At 38.0% G+C, this 22058-nt stretch overlaps 1 protein-coding gene and 1 long non-coding RNA gene across 2 annotated transcripts in view; one reads left to right on the top strand and one right to left on the bottom strand.

The window, feature by feature from the left end:
* Positions 1-1450: 1450 nt before the first annotated feature.
* Positions 1451-19340, bottom strand: EREG (epiregulin). The gene is made up of 5 exons (XM_057727514.1): positions 19139-19340; positions 7310-7396; positions 5808-5931; positions 5089-5238; positions 1451-2756 (listed from the first exon to the last, which is right to left on the bottom strand). Exons 1-5 carry the CDS (start codon positions 19185-19187, stop codon positions 2675-2677), a joined length of 492 nt encoding a protein of 163 aa, XP_057583497.1. The 5' UTR covers positions 19188-19340; the 3' UTR covers positions 1451-2674.
* A 5-nt stretch (positions 19341-19345) lies between these two features.
* The window catches only part of LOC130849002 (uncharacterized), an 80269-nt gene continuing 77556 nt past the window's right edge, over positions 19346-22058 (top strand). The window contains exons 1-2 of the long non-coding RNA XR_009052649.1: positions 19346-19510; positions 20594-20700. This is a non-coding gene — a long non-coding RNA (uncharacterized LOC130849002). The remainder of the gene's footprint in view (positions 19511-20593; positions 20701-22058) is intronic.

Below are 22058 nucleotides of genomic sequence, written 5' to 3'. Positions count from 1 at the left end.
AATAAATAAATAAATTAAATTAAAAAAAAAAAACCAAAAAAACCAAAAACCATATGTCTTTGTACCTAAACACATTATAGTCTTGTCACTGCTTTTAAGCCCTTTAATGTAGTATGAAAAATAAGAAAAACAAAACAAAAAGAGATTAAATTTATCAGTGACATTTTTAATGCAAGGTGTTTCATGCATTTTTATCTTTCAATTTTGTTCTTTTCAGTTTCCAACAAAAATAAATAAAAATTAATACTATCTTGTAAAGTATCTCCTTCAATATCTTAAGGTACACAATTATCAAAGCTGATATTGAACACAAACAAATTGATACAATTCAGTACTCTGATAAAATTCAGTCAAATAAGTTACTTTAAACTGCACGCAATACAACTTTATGTTCCATAGCATCTTTAATATGAACTGTATACCAAAATGGCTCTTCAAACTTAAAAAGTGCAATTACAGAGTGCAAAGGAAGCAGAGAGAAAGTCACTAGCTTACATTTAACCTCATCTAATTTGAATAACAGATATGTTTTAGATAAAATTATTCCTCAGTCAAAACATTAAAATGTTCTCCAGCAACACAGCTCATACAAGTTGTTACTCCCCCTTTCCCTATGTGAATGAGCAGAAAAAAAAATCTGAAAGTATTGGGCAGCAAATTAAACACTTTTTTTTCCCCAAAAGTCTACAGACAGACTATTGCAGCAAAAATGGCAAAATGGACCAGATATAAGTTTTTAAAAACTGCATTATGGAATTCAACAGAAATTAGAAGCTAGTATCATTTATTTGCTACATAAAAATTGATTTGATACCTCACGGCAGTTGAATTTAGCTAATTCTCTTCTCAAGGACTCAAAAATAAAAATTTGTCTACCAGTGCACCATTTCTCCCCTTGCTTTGACTTTGGCAGAGAGATAGAGCAAAAGAATGTCCAAAATAACAGTAGCATTTGATTGTATTTTAAATATTTAATATATTACACACATTTTAACTGTGAGGTTACATCTTTCGTACCAATCTTAGAACTCTACCTCTTTGGTTATAGAGTATGTCTACAAGGTTACTTTGTGGCCTTGGTGGGAAGCAACAAACTATGCATTTATGCACTGGATTTGCATTTATTCTCAATATGTTGGATATAGATAGCCCTTTCCAGAAATGTATTTGTGAGAAATCTGTGAAATAAGGAAGATAGACTAAATGTGAGCCAAATGTTTCCATTGTTTGTAGGAAACAGGAGTTGATAGCAATCATTTTTTATGTTTGTTCAGCATTATCCTCATTAAAACAATTCCTTTTTGACTTATTTTCACCCATAAAAGCAATCAGTGTCATACCTTTTTTTATTATTTAATATGCATTTATAAATAAAATTTTAACTTTTACAGGGGTTACTTTTTAAGCATTCTTAAATAAAGATTTAAAAACACCCCAAACTATTATTTACAATTAGATATGTAATATGAATTGAGATGCTTAAGATAAACCAATATGACTCCCTTTTTGTAACAAAATAAATGGACTGCAGCTGATTTCTTGGTTAGTCAATAAATTTTCTTTGAAGCAATCAAAATCACTCAAAATAAGCAGACCTCCTTTACATATAGCAGATGTCAATAAATATGTGTAGGATTTAAAATGTAATCTTACACAGCACATTTGACTTCAGCTGTATTAGTGGGAAACAGAAATATCCTTTTGGATCTCTTTAGACGATATATAGAATTACTGTCTTATATTACACTTTAAAATAATTAGTCCATCAAATTTTGGACTATGATTTAATCTTAGAATTCTCCAGCCAAGTCCCTATAGACATAACTACTCTCAAAAAGAAGCACAGATTTTGGCTTCACGAATGGATTTTTTTTATTGTCTCACGAGCAGCAGTTACCTAGCATAAATGTTGTACTAAAAAAAAGAACACTGTGAAGCTATAAATTATCTACTATTAAGATGATATACAATTAAGTTCTCAATTCATTTTCTTAAGGAGAATCTGTTAGATGAGTGACTAGCATCTGTAGGAGTTGTGGGTGGAAATAGGGAATCATGCACCTTCTCTCTAGGCAGACAAACAGCAAATTATAGCGAAGGATGCGTGTGGAGGGAGCAGAGCTCTCCAGGGTTTAGATTGTTTCAAACATGTAGTGTTTAGCACGTGATCTATACTTGCTTCTCCCCAATTCCCACAGCATTACTGTTTTGACACACGGCACATTGGTGCCAACTCATACATCAAACTGTGATATAGTCAAACCAATTATCATTGATTCGAGGAGCAGAAAAATATACTTATTAAATTGATTCGACCATATATTTAAGCTTACAGAAACCTGTCACTCGCTGACACCTCCTGAACAACAAACTAGGCATTACTCACACCTATGCATTGTACAGCAGGCAAAAAGTTTTCAATAAAGCATCTAGTCCAGGAAATGATTTCTTACAAAAATATCCATTTTCTTTTTATATTAAATATTTTGTATACATTATACATGAACAAATAGTCTGTCAAAAATAAAACAAAAATACAAACTTTTCTTAGCATATTAAAAATACATCACTGTTGACTAAACACATGACCCCACATAAATATTATTAATAAAATAGGAATATTAACATAACCAGGTACGCAGTGCATCCCTGCCCATAAGCTTAATGGCACCATTCAGACTTGTGGCAACGCCGGATCCCCTGAGGTCACTCTTTCATATTCCCTATTTGGTTCTTTACTTTTTCGATTTCTGTACCTAGAAATATCCAGAAATGAAATCGTTAGCGCTGAAGTTAACAGTAATAAGAACGAAGTATGTTAACAAAAGAAACAAATATATGGACTAAAAGGTACATTAGCATGGTGTTTCCAAAATGACAGAGGTGAACAGGTTTAGGTTGGATGCCAGAGAAAAAGGAGGGAGGACGGGGTCGTTTCCCTGGACAAATAATTTGGGAAGAAATGGTGAAATGCTGTTAAAGGACTTCTCAGAGACTTTCAAATGACCATGAAAATTGTAAAATTCCAGGAGAGCATGTGACCATGTTTAATCCTGGGCTGTTTTATCCTTTTTTTTTCCCTCTGTCTTACCTTTCCCTCTCTTCCTTCCTCCCTCCCTCCCTCCCTTCCTTCCTTCCTTCCTTCCTTCCTTTCCTTCTTATTATAATACAAATATTTTGAATATCACCCTATGTTATTACATTCTACCCATCACATTGATATAATGCTACCACCAATGAAAATGAAAATAACTACTATTTATTGGGCACTTATTAGGTGACTGACAATGTTCTGAGTGCTAAATATTCATGATTTATTTTACCCTCATGCTTACCATTACCATCCTCAGTTTACTGATGAAGAAAATGAAGTACAAACGGGTTATATAACCTGGCCAAGTTCTCCCAGCTGGGATTCACAAATCTATTGCGATTCAGCATCTTCATTCACTCATTCATTAAAGCTATCTTCCTAATATTTTGAGTTCATTTTCTACCCATTTTGAAGATGAAGCATGAAGTTTTATGGAAACTGTACAGTGTTTTTGCTTAGTGGAAGAATATGATTAGAAAACCTTTGTTTAGCCTTAATTCAGCTACTTGTCAACTAGATGAGCTGGCGCATGTCAAATTATCTCTCTGGGTCTCATTTTCCCATCTTTATGAGAGAAAGGACTGTAGTCAAAGATCTTTCAGGGGCATTTCAGTTTTAACGATATTCAGTTATGTGATCATACCTGATTAAAAAGGCATTGTAATTTATTAAAAAGGCATTGTAATATTGTATGCTAACTCACATATACGGAATCTAAAAATGGTACTGATGAACTCAGTGACAAGACAAGAACAAGGACGCAGATGCAGAGAATGGACTGGAGAACTCGAGGTTTGGGGGGGTGGAGGGTGAAGGGGAAGCTGAGACGAAGCAAGAGAGTAGCACAGACATATATATACTACCAACTGTAAAGTAGATAGCCAGTGGGAAGTTGTTGTATAACAAAGGGAGTTCAACTCAAGGATGGAAGATGCCTTAGAGGACTGGGACAGGGAGGGTGTGGGGGACTCGAGGGAGAGTGGGGGGGGGGAGTCAAAGGAGGGAGGGAATACGGGAATATGTGTATAAAAACAGATGATTGAACTTGGTGTACCCCCCAAAAAAAATAATAAATTAAAAAAAAAAAAGAGAAAAAAGAAAAAGGCATTGTAATTTGATGAATACATAGAATCAAGCATGGACCAAATAAATTTAATTGTAAGAGTAACACTTTTGAAGCTTCAAAAGTAGAAGTGCATTACTTTCAGCAAAAATAAAATAAAATTCACTCAAATCAATACTGAAAAATTTGTACCACTTCCAAAATAAAAAGGATATCATGGAGACATTTTAAAGGCAGCAATTATTAACTAAGTTGTACTATTCCCATACCCTGGTCCTAACCCTAAAAAATGGCCAATCTGATATACTGTCAGTAGCTTCAATGCCCAACTCTACATTTTCTCAGTTATCAGCATGTATCAGTACAGCATTGTGCATGAAAATGGAGTGTGAAGATGGAATTTGGGTGACTGACGAACCATTTTTTAAAAGTAAGCTCTTATAATTATCTGGACACTCATTTCTACTAGTCTGCCTTAAATTTTAAGATCCTAAGTCTCTGGGGTTATTAATTTACAAAGCATGTTCTATGAAATACAAAACTTGACCTAAAAAGTTAATTACAAGTGGCTAAGTTTAATATTAGCATGATGCCTTATGACTTACTTTTGCATGTGTTCTATTCAATACTGTTAGCAGTTCTATCATTAATGCAGAATAATGATTTCTATTTGTATTTTATAAAGGAAGGAACTGATACTCCCAGTTTGAGTTGTATAAGGTCACAGAGATAATACATAACAAAGCCAAAAACAGAGTCAAGTCCAGATGTTCCACTGCTAAAACTTCTCTTTCCATACCATCCGTGCAGAGTCTATCGTATCCCACTGCATAACACTTTGCCATATTTTTACCCAGTTTGTGTGTATTGTATGAAGATCATTTAAAAAAGCAGAGTGTTAAACAAACAAACAAACAAAACACTGACTTACCACGTGCAGAAATAGTATATGGAACCAGCGACTATGATGAGGAATAAGATAACAAGAATCACGGTCAAAGCCACATATTCTTTGCTCAGAGGTTTTTGGACGGTTAAAAAGAAGTGCTCACATCGGACACCAGTGTAACCCACTTCACATCTAAAGAACAGTGCAAGAGAAAGAACAATTATTTTTTAAAAAATCATGGTTCTGAATTAGTTTCGTAAGAGCTAATCTCACAGTGTAATGCAAGGTATTAACAAGGTTTGCCAAAAGTTGTAAAGATGAATGCAGAGACTGATCTTAAATCTGGTCCAATTTTGATAAAAGAGCCCCACACAGCTCTCAAGCTCAGCTGTTATATTAAATGACAGTCTGGTTCAGCTGCCAGGGTGGCTGACAATGGCGTCTTGCAGGTTTGAAGTGCTTTTTGTCTAAATCAGCAGAATCGATTCTTATAACAATGGCTGACATGTAAGCGCAGTGAGAAGATTAAAGGCTGAGCTGCTATTGTGGCAAGTGTGAGAAGAAGGAATCTGAAGCCCTCCCCATTCTGTACCCCTGAAGTATCTGTATAATCTGATAACTACTATTTGTTCTACTCTTTGTTCCTTAACTTAAAAAAAAATCTCACTTAATGAAGTTTCTAATAGTACATATAAACTGCAGCACACGGAAATAATAATTGTTGAAAAAATAAAAAAGAGAGAGAACATTTGGCATATTACCTGCAGTGATTTTCACTCATGTCCACCAGGTAGATGCACTGTCCATGAAAACAGTAGCCGTTCATGTCAGAGCTACACTTTGTTATTGACACTTGAGCCACACGTGGATTATCTTCTGTCTGAACTGTGAATGAAATGGAAAGTGGAACATATTCTGCTGCTTTTTTTGAAGTATTAATCACCCTCTCATAATAGTAACCACTGAACTACTGGAACAAAGCAGGTCAGGTATTTTCAGGACAAAAAGTCCCTCTAGTTATCACACTGCCTAGACCAATAAACAAACACTGGACCCCCAAGGAAAATGTCCAACAGAGTAAACAAAACAAAATAAAACCTGGGGATAAAATACTCAGAAGACAATGTTTAAGGATAGAAGAGGTAAGCTGAAGACACACACACACATATAATGATCCTTCACAGTTATCTACTTGTCCAAACATAGTTGTCTTTTTTTTTCAAATATCAAAATAATTCTGACATTCGTTAATCTCAAAGCAACTGCAAGCTGAATACATTAATTAAAGAGAGCTTAAATCTATAGTGGGTTTGAACCCAACAAGGCTTGTTTTGGTGTGCGTTCCCAAACTTTGGGGTTTGGGAAATCTATCAACGTCTCTAATAATGAGACCTGAACATGAAATACACAAATCCTGAGTTATAAATGCCTCGGTTACACAAATACAACAATGAAAATAGTAGCTTCTTTAGAATAGTGTTGCAACCCACACATAAAATTCACTTGAGAATGTTTTAATTACTAAACTGTGAAAGATCTCTATGAAATAATCAAACAAAGCATCTTGATGGTAATACTCTTGTTCAAATAGCCAAAAATAGGGAGTGAAGCCGACCAAACCTCTAGAGAGCGCAATGAGGAAGGACAAGGAAGGAGGTGAAGTTTTTGCAGGAAATACTCTGGTTCCTCAGGATAACTTGGGACTCAGACTGAATATAAAGCAGATCTCTCTTGAACCACATCCAGAGAGCTCTGGGGCCCAAAGATAAGACCATGCACCACTTATCTTTGTAACTCTATGCCTAAGCATGGTGTTTGGTATGTATTAAGTACTCCATAGATATTTTCTGAATGAATGCTGTGACTCAAAATAAAGGACATCATTTATTCCTTTTACAAAAAATAACAGCAAAATATATTGATTGTCTACTGTGTATAAAGCTTAAATTTTCCTATTTTGCCTGGGATAGAGCCCCTCACGATGGTTTCACAGCAAAGCTCTGAAATGACCAAAGGGAATCTGATTTTCTTTGTTCCCCGTCTCTTTAAGATCAAATCTTTACATGTAACTAGATGCCCAGTCCCTCTGCCTCCAACTATTCCTTCATATAATTTCTCCAGATAGCTAGTTCATTGGGTTCTTTTGTTAATACAGCAGCTATTCCCCCCTTTATTCCACCATCACATATGTATAGTCTTTGAATTTATATTTCTGTTAAGAATGTTTAATTCTTTGATGCAACATTGACAAAGCTGGGCTTACCTAAAGCTGTGCAGTTATCTTCGGACTCTCCTGGGATACATGAAGGAATCACAGTTGTACTGAGAACTGCTTGTAGAAGATGGAAACCTATTTACGGAGAAAAAGGAAATATATAACCAATGCTTCAAGGAAAGAAACCCTGAGCAGATTTCCACAAAATTACAGTATTTATAAAGTTCTTTTAATTATTTCAAGAATTTGATCCACTGAAACCATAAAAGAAAATAACTCATGGAAACAGGCATATCATTGAAAATAAATGAACCCCCACCTCTTCTGTCCAAAGGTAAAAGACTTGGCATTACATTCAGAGTTATAGATTTGACCTACTCTAAACATTTCACAGTAACCTTTTCAAAGACCTGATTTTAAAGTTTGATTTCTTAAGAAGCTTGGCAGTTGGAAAATTGGAAAATTTCAAACCGTTTTACTGCATGATGAGTTCAGAACGCTGGTCCAAGGCAGAACCTGTTGCAAAGAAGTCTTCAAATAAAACTCAGTTTCTATTGATGGTCACAACTAAACAGGATGCTCAACCTAAGATACATCAGTTGTTGATTTAAGTACCTAAGTTACTCTTTGCATTATGCATTAAAGTAGATTTTAAGGAATAAAATGTAATCTAAGTAAAGTCAGAATATATCTTATCTAATATGGGAAGGAACATACATGCTAGATGAACCACACTGTGCCCTTGAATCCAGTTTCTGTCCTCCCAGTAAGAGTTTAAACAAGGCATTTCATCGTGTGTCTCCACTGAAAAGACGAATGTTGGGAAACAAGTACCAGAATGACTCAAGTGGTTTTCTGAATTACATAGAAAGAATAAGAAGAATCCTTTTAATTGCACAGGTGTTTACTGAAGAGAGTTCTACTCTTTGTCTTTGGAGTCATGTATTTGCTCTTCACTCACTCTTTCCAGGTTATATGTGTGATATTATATAAGAAACATTATTGATGGTGGTGGTAGTAGTTGGCAGCAGTTAACATTTCTTGATCACATACTACATGTGGGCATAGTTTTACCCTCCTTACCTATACTGTCTCATTTAATCCACTCGGTGACTCTTTGAAAAAGATACTACTGTTCTCCTCATTAGACATACAAGAAAAGTGAGAAGTAAAGAGTTTAAGTAACTTTCCCAAGAGTACATAGCAATGTTGTTAATGGGCCACGTTACAGAATTTGGAAACAGGCAACAATACTAGAGTATAATGGACATCACAGGGAACAAACTCAGATAAATATAACTGCAGCAGAGCATTTAACCCCACAAGGAGGCAGCAAAGTATGGTAGAAAGGCAATCCTGGGAGAAAACTTGATCTATGTAATTATGGACAAATAAATTAAGTTCTCTGGATCTCCACTTTTCCCTAGAGTTTTGGGGAGAATTAAATGGTATTTTTTCTGAAACATCTAGCATACGAGAGACTCATGAATGTTCCATGCCACTCAACACCCAGCCTCTGGTTTTAGCAGTAGTATATGTGGATAGTGCCCTCTACTGGTCTATAACAATGTTATAAATCTCTCTGTACTTGGTATTTTAAAGGATAATTAATCTATATAATAAAGAATTTTATTTTATTTTTACACAATCAGAGGAGGTGTGTATATGTTAAGCAAACTGCATATGATTTGGGTAAAACTAAAATTAAAAATTAAACTACACACAAGCACCATAATTTGTAATTTCATAATGTTTCAAACTTGACACTGATAACAGTCCTATGAAGTAGTTATTAGCTCCAAACAGCCTCAGTGTAGTTAAATTAAATGTCTTGTTCAAGACCAATTATCTAGTGACCATAGGAGATAAGAGTTGAGTCCATCCTTTGACATCGTCTCATAAACTTTCAATATTTGAAAATATCTTTTGAAAAGTTTAGAATTATCTCCTCCGCACTCCATAGTTCTCCTACAGTAAATGATGCTTCAATTGCTCTTACAGGGAAAAACATCTTCTTTCTTAAGTGACAAAAAAAAAAAGGCTAAAGTTTGGATTCCACTGTCAGTTGAACAGAGATGGAAAAGGATAACTTTGTCCCCATAGCTTTCTAGTGTGAATTAGCTAGATTCTCACCCAAGCCAATTTTGTTCTACTTCTCAATATAATTTTGCCATACACTTTCACTATTGAAGAATTACCCCCCTTTAATTTATACAGTCTGCTCAACACAAACTGGAGTTCTAGATATCCCTGACACTCCTATTCCTCCATGCTTCTTTAACTAATGGGAGGAGATATTATCAATTCTCCCACTGCAAAAAGGCCATTGTGCAAATGCACATTTCTCTCTTTGCAAAGGATCATTTCTTCATACTTTGCATAAATCAGACACTAGCTTATCCTGTTCCAAATTGCTTACAAATGCAACCTACGATTACTATAGAATCCAGCTAATTGCTTTGAGGTGCTGTTTATTATTCTTTTTTTTTTCCTCAAAGGTTTTTCATATTGTTAGTTTTTCCACTGTTGGAAACTTTGTTCCAGTTGATCAGGCCACACGTGAAATATTTGCCTTTGTGAATTAAAGAATGTTCAGGACAGGGCGTGCCTCCACAAAAACTGGGCTGTCCTAATCTATGACGCTCCCTTGGACATAGTCCATCGCTCAGGATGGTTTCTGTGAGACTTGGTACATTAATCCAACATCCGGGTATTTCACAGATGGACTTGTAAATAATATTAAACGCTATCCTCAAATGAAAGTGTTTAGACTGCAGTTCCATCATAGATGTATGTAGCCAATAAACTATCAAAATTGGTTCTAAATCATGTGTCCATCTACACAGCTCTACTGCTTAAAAGCAGTGGTCCTCAAGCTTTTCTCAACCTCACCTCTGTTCCAGGGCTTTGCAAAATGGGGTAGAGTAAGTGGGAGTGATCAAAAGATTGAAAAAGTCCACCCATGGAGAATTTTGATATCCAGCATCCTGTCACCCTTATAAATCACTGCTCATTAAAGTCATGCAGGGAAGGAATAGATGCTAAAATCCTACCCATATATTTCCTTAATCTTTTGGTTTTTCATGACTTTAGTGTTATTTGAATATAATGATCTCTCTGTAATTCAATTGCAAATCTTATATTTGAGTTTTCGATCTTGACCATGGGTCCCTCCTAAGAAAATAATTCCTATGATATTAAAGATTTTGGATAGTGTCAGTGTGTCAGAAAACAGATCTGGTGGCAAGCTCTACATTGGTAACAAAGATACAGAGGAATTCTGTGTTAAATGATAATCTGTAAACTCAAAACTGGCCATGGGAACTTCTATTTCAATAATGTTATGAAAACAAAAATTCCTCTACTGGCCATTATTTCTGTCAAATTTCCAAATGGGTTTCAGGAATCTAAAGCTCACCTACTCATCTCTCTACCTTCATCTTTCAGAGATTTGTTTCAATGAAATCTCAAATGCGCCAGCAGGAAGTTGCACTGGTGACTCACAGGATACAAATCACCTCTACTCCGTGAGTCAAGGCCGAGCCTACACCTTAACCAATATTGAGGACAGCGCGTGGGAGTGGTTGAGTACCATCACTGCGGGAGGGGGGACACTAAATGTCGTGGGCCCTGGGGCACTAAGTGAGAAGTGCTTGCCTGATAGTCAGGAGGACTGTCAGAGGTAGAAAGCGTCCTTTTTTTTTGCATGTGGTTTCTTTTGTCCTTGTTTCCTTATGGCCACACTGAGGGGCCATCGAGAAGGAGGCTGAGATTTGGTGGCTGGCTGACCAAGCCCATTCCTCAGTAATCAACTGCAATTCTCAGAGATAAAGTTGCTTCCCTGAATAACAATCTAGCCAATAAAAATGACCCAAAATAAAATGACATAGGTTACAGAATGAAAAGAATGCACCTTATTTTCCAATTTCACCTTTTAGGATATTTAGACCAGAACAACAAACTCATAATGAATCATAGTATTTGCCCAGCCCAAACAGGCAGCACAATCCGCTTTGTTCACCCTTTTGCTGTGGTCACATTCCTACCTACTCATGGACTGTTAATTTTCTACCTTCTTCCAGGGCGGTCTGTCATTTTAGGATTTGTCTGCAACATAGCAGGCTTGTTAGGTCCTGTATACCTTCAAGGAGTGAATATGCCTTTACCATTTCCAGATGCCTTTTTGTCTTATATTCCACTATTAGATAAAGTCTTGCTCCACTTGGTCAAACTAACTATAAACTCTTTATCACATCAGACACTGAAAATAACTACTGTCAGTACTTTCTAGTAACAGCCTATTTTTCAGCCTGTTATTCTCTGAAAAAAAAAATATATATATATCATAATATACGTCTATAGATCATAAATCTTGCTTCCTACCAACAATCATTTTCTTCCTACAGTTTTTCAGTGTTAACCTTATCACTAAGCTTCATTCAAAATCACATGTAAAAGCCAACAATAACTATTTGAGATAAAAACAGGATAACAGGATGAAACCTGATTGACATAACAGGTTACAAATAAATCTTTCTTTTTAGTTTCAATTTCAAATATAGCCATAAGATCTTCCTTGTCAACTGTCAAGAAAAAATTTAACAGGCCATGTTTTTCAATTCAGAGACATTAAATTAAACTCTTCAATTCTGGTAGTAATTTCTAATTCATACATCAAAGTGCTTATATATTTTAACGATCATATAATACTACACTTAATGCTCTCATAATTCAGGAGAAAGTGTATTAACTATTGTATAAAGGATGCAATTTGTACTAATCCGGGTGTTTGGGAATTTTGTGACTAAGAACTCTAAATATGAAACTTGCACCTCCTAAAATCAAAGATTCATCTCTACAGTATTATTTCAAATGATCTATTGAAAATATATTTTTTTCTTTAAGATAATGTTACAAGGGAAGGTCTTTTTTAGAACCTTTTCTATACTCACTCCCTTCTATCTTGCTTCTCACACCTATCCCTATTCATCCAATTCAGAAATTTAAATTACAATTTCATTATTGTCTCAAAAACTATTCTAAAGCAACAGTTTGGATTATCAGTGTTTGTCATTTGCCTTTTTTTCATCATTCCATATTGTGGCCTACAGCTTTGAAAATTTAATGACATTTTTAGAAGCATACTGACTATCATATCATTCATTCTTTATAGAAGCCTACTGCCAAAAATGAATTTGCAAAAGGATAGAGTTTTAATCAGTAAGCATAAAAAAAAAAGAGAGAGAGAGGAGAAAATGAGTACATAAAAGATAATTTTAAAAGCCTTGGGACTTCCCTGGTGGTCCAGTGGCTAAGACTCCATGCTCCCAATGCAGGGGGAGCAGGTTTGATCCCTGGTCAGGGAACTAGAACCCACATGCCGCAACTAAGAGTTCCCATGCCGCAACTAAGACCCAGCACAGCCAAATAAATAAATAAATATTGAAAAAAAAAATTCATATCAAAAAAAAAGCCTTAAAGTTAACTATATTTCATTGAGAATCTGTGTCATGCCCCTAGCCCAATGGAAGCTGCTAAGAAATTTTATTTTGTGAAAATATATTTTTTTGGTTAAGACTAGAGTCTTCAGTTTTCGTGAGGAGTGCATCCGTAGTATGATAGTAGGGTGAGAAGGGCTAATTATACTGATAAATGGGAAAGAAGGAGAGCAGCTTAGCTTATACTTACTCTTGGTAACTACGTCTCTAATAATATTTGATCAATAAATAGCTACTGAGATTTTTCTATATGCAAGATGTTGAAAGGAAAACTGACGCAAAGGACATAGCTCCTGTTCTAACTAGAGTTAATGAGGCTAGACTGCAGGGGGTGGCGAGGGAAGGAGAGAATTCACAGATGATGCCAAGCTTCTGGCCAGAAAACGCCAACGAAGGTGGTGCCATTCAAAGAGTAGACCACACAGGCAGGACAGCAGGCTTGGGGTGGCATCCGCAGCTGGTGGACATGAAGGAGGACATAACGCGAGAAGGAATTTGAGTTTTTAGTTCATATATCACTTATTTATATTTATGAGGTACTTGGGAAAACACATCTTGAGTAAAACAATAAGAATGGAGTTGGTGGAGTTTATTGGAAAGTCATATGAGGAAATATTACCTTTAAAGGCATGAGTCATTCAAACGTTCCATGGGAAATAGTATGGAACAGAAAATAATAGAACTCTGGGAAGGAGGTGATAAGGAGTGGATAGAAATGGCCAAGGAGACTGGTGAGAAAAGGAAGTTCAGTCTTTGGGGGAGCCAAAAGAGCAGAGTTATGAAAGGAGGCATGGGGTGGTCAGCAGTGCAATGATTGAGGAAAGTACGAATGATTCCGTCATAAATCAGATTCATCATTATTCCGGGAAAATAGTGTTAAAATCAGCCATAAAAATTACTAAGTTGATTTTTTAACACTAGAATTGGTTTTATATTTGCATCCAGCTTACCGTTAATATGAATTTTATTTGTCTTGGTAACTCAAGCACTGATTATTCAAACTGTGAATTATGAGTGGCAATGTATTACCGCAATGGAAAACACATTAGCTAGTGCTTCTCACCCTGGAGTAATTTTGTCAACCAGAGACATTTAGCAATGTCTGGAGACATTTTTGGGTGTTACAGTTCCGGGTGGGAGGGGTGCTACTGACATCTAGTGTGTAGAGGCAGGATTACTGCTAAACACCCTGCAATGCATAGGACAGTCCACAACAAAGAATTATCCAGTCCATAATGTAAACAGACCCAAGGCTGAAAAACCATTCAGTAGACCCATAAGATATGGAGTCCAGTTCTACCTCAGATACTAAGTTTATCCCTCTGCAGCTAGGTTTCCTTATCTCTGAAAATATCACCTGTGGAGTAGACGGGAGATGGAATTTACATTAGATTACTCTAAGTTTCCTTTCATTTCTAAAGCATACTCTTCTTTTTCTTACTCACTATCCATCATTCAGTCATATCACCGCCTGACCTCCCTCCCTCCCTCCCCCTCTCTCTCACACACACACACACACACACACACACACACACACACACACACAGTGCTGATATACTTACATTTTGTTAGGCATACCATCAGTGAATACAAACTACGTTAATAGATAGAAATGGGAAAAATAGGTAAGAAAAAGTATTCAACTTTATTATTAAACAGAATTGAATTTTCAAAAACTATTGCTCAGCCCAAATATTTTGCTTCTCAAGCACATTTTCAAAGAAGAGCTATTTGAGTCAAAACATAGTGCTGAGAACTATCTAAATAAAGTACCATTCTAATCTTCCATCCAAAGACATTTATTGAGTGATTAACCTAAGTCTGTTACAATGTAAATGAGAAAAGCCAAGTACAGCACCAGTTAGGAGACACAGGGCCAGATGCACACTTACAGTGTGACGTGACAAGGTCAGGACAGGAGGATTCCGAGACAGGCAAAGGGGTGGGGGACGGATTGCACATCTGTCTTCCAGTGGTGAGGGAAAGATGGAGGGGGCTATCAGGGAAGGCTTGATATTTTTCTTCAGTCTTAAAGGATACGCAGAACTTTCACCAAAAGTGAAAAGGGAGTTGGGAGCAACCACAGTAGACAGTACAGCATATCCAAAATGGATCCTTACACGCTGGGTAACTAACTTCTTTTTAAGTCTGTTTTCTCATTTGTAAACTGGGAATAATAACACCTTTCCTGGCTAAAAAGGAGTTATTGTAAAGATCAAATGAGGCATTTTTCTCAAAAAGCACTTGCTGCTATTGATAACAGCTGTAATTTCAAGTGTTTTTCATTATTTTTAATGCTACAATCTTATAATATCCATATACAATAACCGGACGACAGAGTTACTATGATCTCAGTTTTACAGATGAGAAAACTGAGGCTAAAAGAGGAAGAAATCTTTCCTAAAGTATGAAATGAACTGGGGTGTGAAACCTGTATTCTATATACTATGTCTTGATGCAAAACTGTAAAGTTTGACACACATATGTGTGTGTATATATATGTACACACACATATATATTTATACATATATATGAGAAAAAGAGGCTTTACCCCTTATCCTGAGGATTTGTATTTAACTCACTTTCATGCCTCAAATTTAAAATGCAAGATTTTTGACCCAAATAATTAAGGGTTAACATTTTTTTCTGAACACCTATCAAGTTGTCTTGTGTATTATAAATAGTATCCCAGCTAATTAAATCATTACTTTAACCTAGAATGTTACTGAGCCTTTATTTGCCCTGTAACCAGACATCCAGTCTTACGTAAACTGCATCGCCAGAGGACACTCAGTCTGTCGCATTACTTCATTTTTCCAAAGGTTCCAGAATTGTCATACCAAGGCAGTGGTTGTCAGGGTGCTCCTCCCCGAGGAGCTCTCCTAGTGCAGCTTTGGGGAGTCTTCCATTGTCTTCTGAAGGAATGTTCCCAACAATAGTTACAGCCTTATGAATTAGACAATTTGCATAGGTCTACATTCAGAGTGAAGACTGACAGATGAGGAAGCCACCCTTAATTTACAGTCTCTTTAAAGAGGATTTCTTACATGACATTTGCATCTCCTGGGTGATTATTAACGAGGAAATGGGAGATTCTTGGGCAAAAAAGAACAGAAGACATTCAAATTCAAGTTTTCCAAAGTGACTATGTGAATATTGCACTTTTTTTTAACCAAAGAAGTATGTCTATTTCCTCACTGTTAATAGAAGTGTGCTGTAGATTCCAACCTGATCCCTTATCGATACTACATTCAATTCACAATATTGTGAGTGATCCAGAGAATAAAAAGGATGTGGGTTTCCTTCTCCTTGATTGCTTTACTTAATATACAGCTAGGAAAATATAAAAATAGAAACAAAGGCCTCAGTCCACTGATGTCAATGATCGCTTCATAATAAAAGTCATTTCCTGGGTATTAAAAATGCTGAATATCGGTTAAGCAAATATTTAACACATTTTAGCAGCGCTTAAGGAAATAATCACATCTTTTCTGTGCCTGATTTTGAGTGATACCATAAAGCGCCATTCTCACACATATACTTGTCCCCATAACTGGTTCTAAGACTGCTCTGGAACTTCTCTACTAGAACCGGTTACTTTTATTACGCTCCTGATAACTCTGAGAACCTCTGGCTCTTTACACATTGCTCCAGAATGACCTTGACATTTGCTATCTCTCAGTCCTTGTAAGGTATCTGACTTCACTGAGCCTCAGTTTCTTCACTTGTCAAACTGGGCTAATCAAACCTACCTCATATAGTTATTTTAAGGAGTAAAGGAGACGATACAATGGAAAACACCTCACACGCAACATGGTTGGCTCACAGTAGGCATTTGGTAACTGTTAGTTCCCTCCCCAACTCCTGGATTTGGGCCTCAGCGCTGAATCACACATCCCAATTACCCAAGTTTGTTCATATGGCAAGACGATGGCTAGGGTACCTGGGTCAAAATCCAGACCAGAGAGGTTTGTCATGTTTCTGCCTATGATGTGTCATCTCAGGTTGTGCCAACACCGGGCAGCTCATAAACTCTCAGGGTCAAAAGAAAAGATCTGAGGTGAGCCATTGCCTCATTGAGATCTGTGCCTCCCAGATTTCAAGAAAGAATGCTTATTCTGCTCAATTCTCTGTCATTGTGCAATGAAGCAGGGGATAAATTGTCTTGGATCTATCACTGAAGAACATGCTCAAAAGCCCATTTAGGTATCAGTGAACATGTCTGATGTTTAGATCAAGAGCCCCTAAACATTAATTGCAGAACTCAAGAGAAAAATTTCTCTTCTTCATTCTAGAACAATCACAAGATTAGAAATGATAATTTAACTTTTAAATTATATATTATTTAGAAATGTATTATCCAGTTTGAGGTATCTCAACCTTTTTACTTAATGTTGAGTAAGCTAAAAGTGCCAGCAAACCCGGGTGAGAACTTTTTCAGTGTAGCTCTGCTTTTCTACGGGACAGTGCGTAATAGTTTCTCAATATATAAAGTAAGGACATCAACCTCAAATATTTATAAAATGTAAAGGTAACCAAATGATTGTGGGGTGTGTGTAGCAATTTAAATCTGCATGTTTTGGAGGCAGAGGGTGGAAATTAAAGTATCTGTATTTTATCCACAGACATAAATACACATAAATTCCATAAAAAAAGCAATAATAAAATATTTGCTGAAATCTAAAATAAATGTCTCCTCCTTTTGAAGGACAGACATTTGGGGAAAGTATTTCTAGGTAATCTTTTGTCGGGGGGGGGCGTGCAATTTCAGAAAGGTGGCCTTGCCTTTTTGCCATGTGCTTTGGAATAAGACTATTGGACTTGCATACCTGAATAGAGTGTAGAGATATGATACAGAACTTCAAACAGGAACTTTCCTGGTGGCAGAGAAATATCTAAACAAACTGGGAAAACAGAAACTGACCTAGCTCATTTGGAAATGGGCTTGGCAGCTGATGAAACAGATGAACTATAATTAAGTAATGCAATAAAGGAGTTAAGCACTTTCATGACAACAAAAACACACACGACACATATGCTAGGTGGGTAGTGACCAGGTTATTCATAGGCTCTTGCTGTCTCAAATTGGAATATTCAATGAGTGGCCCAGAACAGACACTTACATTGTTCAGAGGAACCTTACAGGTGGGAAAAAAAAGCGCTAAGCTATTCTGACCTCTAGGTTAATTTCCAACTCTAGGAAGACTGTCACCTTTGTAAATTCATTCTTTGCACAGAGACTTCAAAACAAAGATAGCAAAGCCACATTATTTACTGAGAATCTTCTAGCAAGTTCATTCTTAGTACAGTTTTGGCAGAAACCACAGATCCAGTTTCCACCTAGGTTCTTGAACTTGGACAAGTAAGTTACAACTATGCATAGTATGCATGTCATTAGGTTTCCCAACCCCTGAGATAAGGCGTGTTGAAATAACAATTTAACTGTCACATCCTACACAGGTAGAGTTAGGGGAACTGGCTCATTGCAACTCCAGAAAGAAAGCGAGATTGGCAGCCTTCATTTCCTTATTACAATTTTCACATACAGCTCCAAATTCCTCTTGAAGTTTAGAAATTAGCAATATATGTTTTTTAAACCAGGAGACTTACATAAAGATTTTTTTTCCCCCTGTCCACAGGAACTAAATTACCTCAAATAAGAAGACATGCGTTAAAGTACGATCAGCCATTGCAGACTATAGGGTGCAAATAGCAGCAAGTGTAAAGAGCCTGACCAGCCCCCCCGGGGCGCGGACCGCGGGGGAAAGCGGAAGCAGCAGGTGTTGAGGTCTAGGGGCCTCCAGGAGCACCGGGACGTGCGCAGGTCCCTCCCGCTCCAGGTATGCAAACTGCGTCTTCATTCCGCCGAGTCTGGAGCTTCAGCGACGCGGGCACCTGCGCGCGCCACCGCCCCCCGAAGCTTAACCCGGCTTGATTTAGAGAACTGAAGGCAAGACAAGAGGAATAGCATTTCTTCCCCAAAGGTCTTTTATAGACGCAGGTCTTGTCCGCACTCCCGCCTCCTGTCCCCTCCCCCACCCCGGTTTTCCCGTGTCTTTGGATTTCTAGAACTGTCAGATTTTCAAAAGAAAAAAAAAATCTTTTCAACTTTTTATTTCGCCTAATACGGAACTATAGTAATTCACGCAGAACACAGAGGCCAAGTTCAGTTATCAGTGAAAGGTATTTTGAATACCAGCCCCCTACCCCACTCTGTTCCATCCCCTGCTGGAGGGAAAGACCGACTCGCCTAACAGGAGACGTCGTTCGAAATGGAGTACACTTGAGTCTGGTGGAAAGCTCGGTACTTGTCAAGCGACAGCTGCCCCTGGGCCGCCTTGGTCTAGGCTCCCGTGGCGGGAGAGAGCGCGGCACTCACCCAGGCAGAGCAGCAGCGCGGGGACCCCGCGGGCGCGGCGCGGCTCCATCCTCCTCGCGGGGTGAGCGTGTGCGGGGCGTGGGCGCGGCCGGCGCGGCGGGCGCTGCGGGAGCTGCGGGGTCACGCGTCGGCCGGGATTCCCTCTGACATCCGGCCTGTCGGGCAAGTGAGCTCCGGAGGCCCGCGCTGCGGACTTTATAAGTCTGGGGAGGGGCCTGGGGACTGAGGACTAACTAGCGGGGTGAGGTACAAAGTGTCCGGAGTTTCATAATCGGCCCCGGGGGAGGAGTGGCCAGAGGACTGTCCGGATGTCATCCTCCCTCTCTGAACACCTGAGAGTGGCTGGCTGAGGAATGAAAAAATGCTCTTCGGGTGAGCCGGGGACTACTCCCCAAACTTTTCCATCTCCCTCTCTGGCTTCTGCGGGAGGAGGTGGGGAACTTGGACCAGAGGGGTTGGTTTGTCGGTGGGATCACCAGCCGGATAGTGAGTGGTTTTAGTTGCTCTGGGTGACAGGCATAACTTGAGACAGTGTGGTCTTCCAGCCGGGGCTGGAGTTCCCAGTACCTGCTTTTGGAAGAGCTGTGTGTGTGTGGACATTCTTGAAATCTGTCAGTGGCTCAAAGACTCTCCTTGTATTCACACCAGCCACGGCCCAGAGGTGTTTTTGTGTCTATGCCTTCCTTCGCAGTGCTTCTGCTTCCAGCGTGGTACAGGCATTTATGGCTTCGAAATCTAGTGATTATGAAGAAAAGCCCCTAAGTGATGTTTTCCCCATCCATCAGCCTGCTGCTTTTGATTTAACTTCCCTGAACTTTGCCTTACCCTGTCCCTCCCCTGTACAGAACCTTTCAGTGACTTCCCATTTTGGACAAGGCCAGGCGCAAATGTGAAACCAACCCTCTTTTCAGCCTCAGCTCCCGCTAGTTCACTAGACAGGTGGTCTTGCCCTAGCCAGGCTGGGAAACTCACTCTGTCTTTGCGTTTTTCCGCTTTCCTCCCTGTGCTGGTGGAGTTACAGTTTGGGGAAATGGCTGCCTTTTACTGGAGCTGGTCAGCGTCTACTCACTTTCATTGTTCCCCTCGAGGGCCTTGATTTCTTGAGGCTACAGGGATCTCTCACAGCTTGTATTGCTTATCTTTCCCCTAGACTCATAGACTTCTAGATCTGGTACTTCATACCTCATGAAACTACTTTGAATTGTTTGTTTTCTCATTTGACAGCCATATGCTTGGATCTGTAGGAATACATAAATTGCTTTAGTTGTTATTTGTATTTCCCCTGTAGCTCCTGAAAACAGTGAGTCAATTTAGCAGTACTGACAGTATATTTGAATAGAAAATGGAATCTAATGGATGTTGGTAACTCCTTACCTTTCTACTTCTTGTTTTCTTATTATTCCTTCCCTCCCTCCTTCCTTCCTCCCTCCCTCCCTCTTTCTCCTTCACCTCAAGTGATGTCCTTTAATGTCGAGGACGCTCATGTTGCAAACAAATACTTCATCTTTCCCTCAGTGGTTGAGATCATGGTTTCTGGATTCAGACTCTCTACATGTCCTTGGGTAAGTTACTTAACCTCTCTCAGTTTCCTCATATGTAACATAGGGATACTAATAGTATCTAACTCATAGGAAGGTAAAGATAGTGCTTTCCATAGTGCCTAGTACAGAGTTGGCACTCGTGAAAAATACCTGTTATGATATGTAAATACATTAGGATGATGGTACTTAATAAGTGGTCATTATTCATGAGCTAAATGAATGAGTGCATAGTAAAGTAGAGGTAGGATTGTGGATTTCTAAGTTTAACTTCTGAATTCAGCAGGAAAACAAGCACTGAGTAACTTGTCACTTAATTGCTCTTTTGTAAAAGAGTAAATGGAACCAAGAAAAATGATCCTGGCAATGGGTTAGTTTTGTGGAACACTGATAGGGATCACAAGATTGGTAAATTAGAATTAGGAAAAGGGACCGCTGGCTCAAAATGGTTTTTGTTTTACATATTGGATCTGGAAAAGAAATAATTCAACTGTCTGAAAAATTAAAGCAGAATACATTGGAAAGAATGAGGGGTCAGCTGGGAGCATGTCCTCATTTTGTGCAATGGCCCTGTCAGGTGCTTATAAGGAGTGACTAGAAGAATGTCTTAGTTCTAATTAATGTCATTTCAGCAAATACAGTGTTGTGGTTGGTGCTGAAAAGAAAGATGGATGGGGACACATTGGGGAAAACGGGGTCACGCAGCTGCAGTCAACTCTTTGGTATTGATATGTGAGGAGGAATTTTTTTCCGCTTTGTAGCTGATGCCTGCAAACATGAGATGCCATCATTGTGAAAAAATCCTTGCGCTTATCCCAAAATTTTCCGCAGCAGTGTGCTCCTCTACGGGTTGATTTCACATGGTGTGAAGAAATCTCTTCTTTATTGGTTCTATGTTTACTCAATTTTCTAGCCATTAGTTTTCGAGAATGACTCCATCATGACACATCAGGGAAGATTTGCCACTGCCTCCGCAAAATACTCTATTTTTTTTAATAATTAGGAACAATCTTCATTAATCTTTCCTTTAAATATATATACATAGAATGAAATACAATCATAATTCCTCTTAAAGGTCCAAAACATGTTTGGAGATAGGACAGTTTGGGAAGAAAATAATCAAGTCATACAGAATTTTCCAACCAGGAAGTGACTTAAAGACATCAACCAGCTCAGTAATTCCCAATCTGAGAGGTTTAGGGATTTTTTTTTTCAAATAGTTAGCAAATATAAATAATATTTATATTCTAAATATCTGTCTAGTACTATTTTTAAAAATGTATTGAATATTGTGATTATTAAAATGCATTCATATTTAATTGACAATGAATTCAAAGTGGCTTGGTGGCGCCTGTAGTTTAATTGATACATAAAAAACATGT

This window comes from Hippopotamus amphibius, chromosome 3 (genome assembly GCF_030028045.1).
Source record: "Hippopotamus amphibius kiboko isolate mHipAmp2 chromosome 3, mHipAmp2.hap2, whole genome shotgun sequence".
Taxonomy (NCBI): domain Eukaryota; kingdom Metazoa; phylum Chordata; class Mammalia; order Artiodactyla; family Hippopotamidae; genus Hippopotamus; species Hippopotamus amphibius.
Note: the sequence above shows the minus strand (reverse complement) of the source record. Positions and strands in the feature narration are given on the sequence as shown.